This window comes from Lactuca saligna, chromosome 6 (assembly GCF_052625555.1).
Source record: "Lactuca saligna cultivar CGN05327 chromosome 6, ASM5262555v1, whole genome shotgun sequence".
NCBI classification, from domain to species: domain Eukaryota; kingdom Viridiplantae; phylum Streptophyta; class Magnoliopsida; order Asterales; family Asteraceae; genus Lactuca; species Lactuca saligna.
The window spans coordinates 86,967,015-86,976,850 of NC_136422.1; the positions used below are offsets into that span (position 1 = coordinate 86,967,015).

At 39.2% G+C, this 9,836-nt stretch overlaps 1 protein-coding gene across 1 annotated transcript; it reads left to right on the top strand.

The window, feature by feature from the left end:
- Positions 1-276: 276 nt before the first annotated feature.
- LOC145002767 (uncharacterized) lies at positions 277-2,137 on the top strand. The gene is made up of 5 exons (XM_078961964.1): positions 277-415; positions 506-840; positions 920-1,165; positions 1,850-1,969; positions 2,117-2,137. The coding sequence occupies exons 1-5, from the start codon at positions 277-279 to the stop codon at positions 2,135-2,137; spliced, it is 861 nt and encodes a 286-aa protein (XP_078818090.1).
- Positions 2,138-9,836: the final 7,699 nt, after the last annotated feature.

The window sequence follows — 9,836 nt, forward strand, 5'->3', positions numbered from 1 at the left end:
TTTTTTTTCGAACCTACTAATATTCTTTCATAATCTTGAAAGAACAAATCGTAACTCTTTCACAATTGTTAAGAAAGATATGAGAGACCGGTTTCAATTTTTTTTGTCGCATTGGGATGCGTGGTATGTCCTTCTCTATACTAAGTTATTATTTATTTCAAGTTCATATTTGCCTAATGTTCGTATCATTTCTTACAGATTACTACCTTTCTCACATCCATGATACCAATAATATTTGTTCGTCATGTACCCTTTATTGGGGCCAACATAACGACAATGTATGTTGCTCTTGCTTTTGATGGTAATCATGAACCCCTAATCATAGCATTCGCTTTGGGAAGCATAGACTGTGATGAGGCTTGGATTTGGTTCGTGACAAGGTTAAAAGAATGCTTAGGTGAAACTATTGAAGTTGGTTTCATAAGCCATGTGTCTGATTCCATAGACTACGCCATTCAGCGGGTATACCCAGATTCATATCATGGGTATTGTTGTTAAAATATAGCCGATAAAGTTAGGGCTTCCATAGGAAGTACCGTTGTGGAACAGTTGTTCTGGAAGACATGCAAAACTTATAATGTGTCTGAATTTTATGTTTGTTTGAACAAATTAACAAATGAGGTTAATGGGAATGATCTTCGCTGGCTTGAAAATATTGCAATTGAAAAATGGGCTCGATCCTTTTTTCCTAAAGTTCGTTTCAATGTGAAATATATCAGCATTTTGATTGGATTGAATTGGCTAAAAACAAACACGCACGAGTTACCAATAACGTCAATCATTGAAGTGGTCCATCAGTCGATACACAAACAGTGTACGACTATCGAGCTGCATTCGGAGGTAATAAATATTAATTTGTTATTTAACTTTTACCTTATTATACCCCATATTTGATTGTAACTCAAATAATTTCACAGAGGAAATGCATGGTCATCTTACACCTTATGCACAATACGTGCTTGAAAGAAGAATGAACCAGTCTAATGGTTATGAGGTTACACATATTGGTAGTAAAAAATTTGAAGTGAGTTTAAATTTAACAATAGAAATGGTGCAAGTTGAACGTGATATTTGTACTTCCGGCAAATGGAAAAAATGTGGCATACCTTGTGAACATGGTATAGCATCGCTAAGAAAGCTTACAGTTGAAGAAAGACATCAATTGGTAAATTATAAGTTGACTTCTGTGGTGTATCTAATTTCCAATTCTTCTGCATTGGGAAATACCAGTTGAAAATATGGCCGTCTTACCACCATTTGCATGTTAGTAATATGTTAAGTTATCTTTATTATTAATGTTACGTTTATTTGTAATTCTAATTTCCTTTCAGTTTTTATGTTATCTTTATTATCAATGTTATGTTTATTTATAATTCAAATATCCATTCAGTTTTATGTTATGTTTATTAGTAATGTTATGTTCACTTGTAATTCTAATTTCCTTTATGTTTTATGTTATGTTTATTACTAACGTTATGTTTATTTGTAATTCTAATTTCTTTTCAAATCCGGATATTTTCTGACGAACAACAATGTATGAAGAACGTAACCAACATATAAAACATGAAAATCATACTTGAATACATGCTTTTATGGTAAGCTAAAAAACGAAAAATTATGTTATTAAATGTCGGTTTTAACAGCACGAAGCATAGTTTGGAGGGTAAAACCAATGATGTACTAACAACGGATTTGAAATCCGGATATTTTTCTGACGAACAACTATGTAAAAAAACAAAACCAACATATAATACATGAAAATCATACTAAAAACATACTTTTATTGTAAGCTAAAAATGACAACTTATGTTATTTATGTCTTTTTTAACAGCATGAACAAATGGATTAGGTTATGAAGGTAAGCAGGCTAGTTGTAAAAGCTTTCTTCATGCTCACTATCAAAGAAACTCATTTCGAATCAGTTACAAGAGACATTTACCAATTACTTAGTGTGCCTAAGGTTGTAGAGGTAAGTGGCTTACCACATGATTATAATCTAACTAATGTGTTACAGACATTGACTACTGTCTACTAGCATTTGACTACTAGTTTATGTGTTGTCTTATCGTACAGTGAATATCAGACATATGATTGTAATTTGAGTACTGTGTTACAGGCATTGACTACTGTCTACTAGCATTTAATTACTAGTTTATGCGTTGTCTTATCGTACAGTGAATTTCGGACACATCAATGTAATTTGACTAATTTGTTACAGCCATTGACTACTATCTACTAGCATTTGACTACCACTACTGTGTTATAGCCGTTGACTACTGTTTACTATCATTTGACTACTACTTTATTCCTTTTAATAGATTTTGAAGTGAATTACGGAAAGACTTATCACTAAATTACTGTTTAACTCGTCAACATTAAAGATGAGTTTCAAATACAATGACCATGAATAAAGCTTTACCAACTTGCCTGTTTACCTCCATAACATGCAGCGTACAAATCCCCATAGTTACACTTTCATCAAAACCGATATTTTGGATCGGTTTGAACTATGTTTTGTTGGTATTCAATATGTGGTAATGTGCTTTTGGTTTGTTTATTTTTTGTGCTTAAAAAGATTTAAATTAGTTTGAAAACTAATAATTGTGTTGTACCAACTATGAAATAGATCAACGCATTCTTAGGATGCATGGACACTACTTATGTAGAGGACATGCAAGAAACAATTTACGAATGCATGAACCTGTATTTTTTAAGAGTGAAAACCAATTACTTTAAATGTACAATATTAACAAATGTAAAGAAACAAAAGAAATTTGGAAAAGAAATATACCACCCATCCAATAGCCGGAAAACAAGATTGGAAACGATCCATCAAATCCGTTTTGATGTGAGTGTGAGTATGCGGGTTGGTTCGCCGTAGGTTATAAAGGTAGGCAAGTTGTTAAAACTTTCTTCATGGACACCGTCAGACAAACTCATTTCAAATCACTTGTAAGAGACAATTACCAATTACTTAGTGTGCCTAATGTTGTGGAGGTAAGGGCCTTACAACATGCAGACACATATGTATGTAAGAGCTGTAAAGGCAAGGTCCATAATGTATTGTGTTTTCGAACAATATATTTGTCGTTTCAAACAGTATCTCCGTGTAAGGTATCTAACCATTGGATACTCTTTGACATTATTTGACTACGGTTTCATAGACTTTGACTACTGCTTCGTAGGCTGCATAATGTATTGTCTTTTCGAACAATATATTTGACGTTTCATGCATAATGTATTGTAAGGTATCTGAAAATTGGACTACTCTTTGACAATTATTTGACTATGGTTTTATAGACTTTGACTATTGCTTTGTAGCATGCATAATGTATTGTCATTTCCAACAGTAGATTTGTCATTTCAAACAATATCTCCGTGTAAGGTATCTGACAATTGGACTACTCTTTGACAATTATTTGACTACGGTTTTCACTACAAGAAAAAGTCGAAATAACGACGGAAAAATTCTGCAGCTAAAATATGATATTCCGTAGTTAAAATCGATTAGCAACGGAATTTGCTACGGATCCATTATGTAGGCAAATTCTTCGTTAGTAAAGGTTCGTTACGGAATCCGTAGCACCTTCACAATGGAATTTACAACAAACTTATTTCGTAGAAAACTTGCTATGGACTACATCCGTAGCAACATTGTAGCAAATTAACTACAATTTATTTCCGTAGCATGTCCGTAGTGAATTAACTATGCCCCGATCCGTAGTAAATCTGTCGCAAATTAACTACAAACTAAATTCGTAGCTAGTTTCTCTAGCAAATCCACTACGGGTAATGGTGTAGCTAGTATTCTGTAGTAAATTTACTATGACCTAATTTTGTTACAAATTAACTACAAACTAGCCCCGTAGCTAATTTTCGTAGCAAATCAACTATGGGTAATATTGTAGCAAACATTCCATAGTGAATTTACTATGATGTATCAAATATGTTGTAGTAAATTTACCACAACCTAGTTATGTTGCAGAAAAAGTTTGACAAAATATATTTCATAGCAACATCCATAACAATTCAACTACATAAATGTGATAGAATTAATTAAAATAAATACAAAAATAAGTCGACTTTTTCCAAAAAAAAATAATAACAAAATAAACATTATAAAATTGCATTAAACAGTAAAAGAAATTACATCAACTCTTAATAAAAACATAGTTTATCATCAAATAAAATTTCACTTTGTCCAAAACACCAATTATAGTATCCCAAAATATAACTTAAGCATTTTATAAAAAAAACATCCATCCATAATATAACTTAAGCATTTTATAAAATTCAAATCCCTAATTTAGTAATTGCAAACATACTGTAGATAAACCATTTGTTATAACTCAGTTATAATAGAATAATAAAAGCCTTAAAATTCATAATAAAATTTATTACAAGGACCCAATCTTCAAGCTCGTCAGTGTACAGTTAAGTCGAACCCTTACCCTTGTTGGTACCCGATGTACCTGTAATAATCATTAATAGAATAAAATGGTAAGTACAAAGCTTAGTGACTTCCAACACAACATAACATTAGAAATATTACACCCTACTCCTACTTATCATGCCACCAACAAAATATGCAAACATCCATATAACATATAAACATTAATATCATATATCTTGTGTCTATTTGGGAACAAATACCAAAAAACACCCAAATAAAGACTCGGTATTCAGCCATCGAGTCCACGGACTTGGTGTTTCCGCCGTCGGTCCCCCTAACTTGGCACAATGGCCTTCGGTCTGTCGGCTCGGTATTCAGCCGTCAAGACCCAAAATATCGACTTGGTATTCAGCCATCGAGCCCAAACATATCATGCATATACATTCCACATAACAAATAAGTACATCAAACATAACTAATGCAACAAGTATTAGTTTAACTGTCAACCATATAGTTCATAGTCTCACCCGACCTAACAGTAGGCATATAATACTCTAAGGTTATGAAGTGAGGAACTCACGTCTACTAGTCAAACACCCTTCAAATAATACTGTAACAGCCCAAAATCTCAAGTATTGTTAAATTGCATTTTGGGGTGTTTTAAAGGGGAGACTCGGCGAGTTGGAGCCAGACTCGCCGAGTAGGGTCACAGATTTGGTCGCGGGTTCGCGACTGGACTCGACGAGTCCAGGTATGGACTCGGCGAGTCGACGCTGTTCAGCGGAAACCCTAGCCGTTTCGTATTGGGTCGTATATAAGGGTTGTTACGTCGTCATTTCACGTCTTTTGGCCGATTGAGGAGAACCCTAAACGACTGTGGCATCTAGAGCAAACTTGAAGGCCATTATTGACTTTGAAGGAATTGTGGTGCAAGAAGAGGAAGGATTTTGGCCAAAGGAAGATCAAGGGGGTCGAGTTCTGAGGTTTGGGGACACAGAGGGTACGTTTTCAGGTTATGTTTCGGATCATTCCTGTTATTTTGGTGTGTACACGAATTTAGGGTTTATGAAACCCATTTGGAGATTAGATGGATTGTTGTGTCGTTATCCAATGTTTATAACCTTGTATTAGGACCCTTAGAGGTCCAGAAGGTCCCATGTTTGTATATTCGGGAATATATGTATCTCAGGAAGCAGTTCGATCGACTGCATGGCGTGGACTCGCCGAGTCGGATGAGCAGACTCGGCGAGTAGCTTGAAGATTTACTGGGACTCGCCGAGTTTGTTCTTCAGACTCGGCGAGTAGAGTCGGGGTGGCCCCGCGATTCTTCCACGAGGACCTCGTCGAGTCAAGAGGGATACTCGACGAGTAGAAAGGGAACATTCAGGAATTTGTGAGGACGACTAGACTCGCCGAGTCGCCAGGGTACTCGCCGAGTCCAGTCGAGATGGCCGCTGACCAGAGTTGACCGGTGTGATTTCTTAGGGTCAGTTAACATGGAAGATAGAAGTATTAATGAAGAGATATATGATGTTACAGGGAGCTTGTAGCTCGGAGGATCAAGTGCAAGGGATTTCAGGAGTTGTTATCTTCCAGCGTCCGCGAGGTGAGTTTTCTCACTATACTGTACCCGGAAGGGTTTGATTGTGTGACCGGAAGGTCAAGTATGTTATGTGTTATGTTTATATGCTATAAATGGAAAGTTAGCTGCCACGCGTGATATACATGTTTATATATGGGCCGGAAGGCAAAGTATTATGTGATAGAAAGGTCAGGTATGATATATGATGTATGTGCTTTATGTGTTAGAGTATGTTACAGGCCGGAAGGCAGGTTGATATATGATATATGTGCTTTATGTGTTAGAGTATTTGTGTTATGTGTTATATATGTGTATGGGCCGGAAGGCAATTATCTTATGGGCCGGAAGGCAATTATCTTATGGGCCGGAAGGCAAATATCTTATGGGCCGGAAGGCGATTATCTCATGGGCCGGAAGGCATTGTGCAGAGGACCGGAAGGTCAGGGCCTGGAAAGGCGTATGTGCATAAGGTGTATATTGGGGAACTCACTAAGCTTCGTGCTTACGTTGTTTATGTTATGTTGTTTCAGGTTCTTACAGTAACGCGGGATGGCAACGGGTCGATTGTACACACCGAAGAAAGAGTTGTGTTTTGGAGGATCCTGGTCTTCTATTATAATAAAAATGAAACTATGTTTTGTAATTCGTGTGAATAAGATGTTAAACAAGTGTATTAATATTAAATTGATTATTTAAATAAAAATTTTTGTCTTGAAAATCACGGTGTTACAATTGGTATCAGAGCCTTGGTTTGAGGGATTCGGACGCGCCTACGGGTAAATCTGGACTCAAACTGAGGAAGTAAGAAAAAGTTTTCCAAATAAATGGTTTTCTAAAAGTGAATAAGAGTTCAAAGAGAAAGCAAGAAAGAGCAGTGTGTACAATCAGCCAGAGCCAAACGGTGATTTCCCAAAATACCCTTACTTTTGTGTTACGAAATATTTATTATGCACTTATGAGATATTATTGCATGTTAGAGACAGGCTAGGTATTTCATATCTTAGGACTAGAGTGGCCTGATTTGTGATGCCTTAGTCTAGGGTTTGTGGTTATATGTGCGTTATGCTTTTGTGTGTATGTGATGAGTGAGGGTATCTAGTTAGAACGCACGAGGGGTAGAGCTATAGAGTACAGTGGTACTTCCGAGGATGAGCCGAGAAGGTGGAGCTATCACAGCTAGGGAGTCCTATGTATGCTTCGATGCTCGAATGCTGCTTGCTTCGTGCTTTGTGGAGTTCTCAATGATGGGAGACAGCTACTAAGTGAGTATGACGATACTCAGGAGGTAGATGTTTGGCATCATTAGGAGCTCTTCAGCAGCTGATAGCAAAGAAGTGGGAGGACGGCGGAAGGGGCTAGAGATTAAACCTAGCCAAGATGGGTGCGCAGGTAGAGTAGAGGATTTCGCTGGGGAGCGAGCATGCAAGATGGGATTGGTGAAAAGAGCAGGTCGATCAGCTACTTAGGAACTCTGGGATGGTCCGTGTGGAAAGTATGGGTAGATGTGGCAGGTAGTATGGGCCCGTACTACTGAAAGCAGAGGACCCATACTTGATACAGGGAGCATTCTGAAGGTCCTAAGGAACAGATTGAGGAGTGATGTTATGGTTCGAATACGATACGTCGGAGCGAACTGCGGAGCGATGTTATGGTCCGGGTACCATACATCGGGACAGATTGAGGATGGATGTTGTGGTTCGAGCACCATACATCGGAGCGGATTACAGAGTGATGTTATGGTTCGTGTACCATACGTCGGAACAGATTGAGGAGTAATACTATGGTTCAGGCACCATGCACCGAAGCAAATGGAGAAGGGATGTCATGGGATGAGTATCGTAGTTCGTAGTGGATGATGTTGGTGACTATCTTGTTATCCGGTTAGGATCGATGAGGTAGAGATCGGACGCTATGGGTTTTAGGCCTGTGAACCATGATTGAGGATGGAGAGGCGTTCCTTGAGGGGAAAGGCGAGTACCTATCGGAGTATGGTGGTAGGGAGTTAAAGGGAGAGGAAATTTCGGTCTGAGTTGAGAAATCGGTCGATAGAGGAGAGGTCACCTTCTAGGTGGGTAGTGCCATTTATGTTCGTGTGCAAGACACGAGAGGTCTGGCGTTTCAGTTTTGGATTTGGGAGTACACCCTGCAGGTGGTTATCGATAATGACTTCCCTCAGAGCATCAGGTAGCGGGTGTGCCGCGAGACAGTGATTTACCGTGAGCAGACAGTCAGTTGGGACTGAGGTAGTCGAGAACCACACCACACCTAATTGAGAAGGACAGGTTGTGTTATAGTGGTAGCAGTGAAGAGTTCAGTCGAGTTTTGCAGTGCAGAGAGTTTCGTCTATGTTGAGAGTGAGTTCCTGTTCTTGGGACAAATCCGGCGTTGGATATGGGTTGATGAGTTGAGCTGAGAGGAACGATGATTTTGCGGTGCAGTCTACGAGTCAAAGATGTTATCAAGCGGAGCAGATGCTTAGTGTTGGATTGGTATGGGATTTGGAACGATTAGAGACAGCCGTGATGAGAAGTTCTTGGGAGTTAACCAGAGGTTCAGAGTATAGAGGGTTGATTGACTTCATAAGGGGAGGGACTATTGGGCGTTGCATAGCACTTTCCTGGAGCAGGTACGATTTCGCTGGTGAAAGATAGTCGTGGGTTGATGGTATGCTAACTAGTGACGGTTTGAACTCTAGTGGGGGAGAACCGGGTGCGGTACGTAGAAAACAAAGAGTTGGCAAGAGTAGTTATAAACGGAGTATAGAGATATGCAGTAAGAAATCATGAGACCAGAGGTGTCGATGATCGAGTTAAGGGGTCAGAGTGAGTTAATGCGGGAAGTACTTGAAGAGGAGAACGAACGTATTCATGACAGGTGATTGGTGTTGTTGCAAGAAGATAGAGAATGATTGGGCAGTCAACTTCTGGAGTCGGTATGCGTATCCTTGTTTGGATTTTGAGTGTCGGGAAAAAGGGATTTGGAGAATTATCAGCGCATTTCGTACGTTAACGTTATCTCGCATTCCAATCGAGAAATTAGATGCACCAAGGTTGTAAGGCGGGGAAAATATAGGTTTAATTATGGGGTGCAGGAGATCAGTGGTGGTGGTAGTATTCTGGGATATTCGGGTATGATATCCTTATTTTGGAGTTATTCGGGAATCCCAAATTGAATCGACGTGTGGCATATCAGGTATCTGCGGTATTAGTAGGAGTCTTCGGGTATGGGCATTCAGGGAGATTATCTGAGAGGGTGGATTTTCGCAAGATGGGCGTTCGTTATGTTGATTGCCTCCATAGTCTGTGGTGGATGTTCGAGTCGCAGTACTCACTAGTCAGAGGGTGTTGTGATGCTGCGTGGAGTTGCAGTACTCACTGGGTGGCAAGAAAATTTTTATGTTGGAATATTTTCGAGCAGCGTATGAGGTGGAAGAGTTTCGAGTTTGGGTAGCCCTGATATTGAGTCTTTGGAGCTTGTATGTTGAGTCAGGGGCGAAACGGGGGTCTTCGTCTCTGTCGGGGGATGCGGGGAGATACGCAAGGAAGAGGCACAGCAGAAACCATAGATTAGAGTTGAGACGATCCTCGGTGGGATTGTATTTTCTCTCACGAGGAAAAGAAGATTTTGTGACTTACGTGTCACTGGGTCGGGATAGTGGTCACGGGGAGAAAAGTCAGTGGAATATTTGGATCGCGATATGGGTGACCGTTGGGGGCTCAGATGTGGAGCCAAAAGTTGATCTGGTACTTAGTCTTGAAGAGGAATATGGGAAAGGAGCTTATCATGATGACATCTGAGGACACTTTAGAGAGGGCGAACGATGCGGACGTTCGAAGACATGTTTCGGGCATGTGTATTAGC

What these genes read in the sequence shown, in the direction of transcription:
- LOC145002767 (XM_078961964.1), top strand. Translation starts at nt 277, where the DNA reads ATGTATGTTGCTCTTGCTTTTGATGGTAATCATGAACCCCTAATCATA. An exon ending in CTATCGAGCTGCATTCGGAG is followed by an intron (nt 841 to 919) that starts GTAATAAATATT and finishes AATTTCACAGAG; the next exon opens with GAAATGCATGGTCATCTTAC. An exon ending in GTGTGCCTAAGGTTGTAGAG is followed by an intron (nt 1,970 to 2,116) that starts GTAAGTGGCTTA and finishes ACTGTGTTACAG; the next exon opens with GCATTGACTACTGTCTACTA.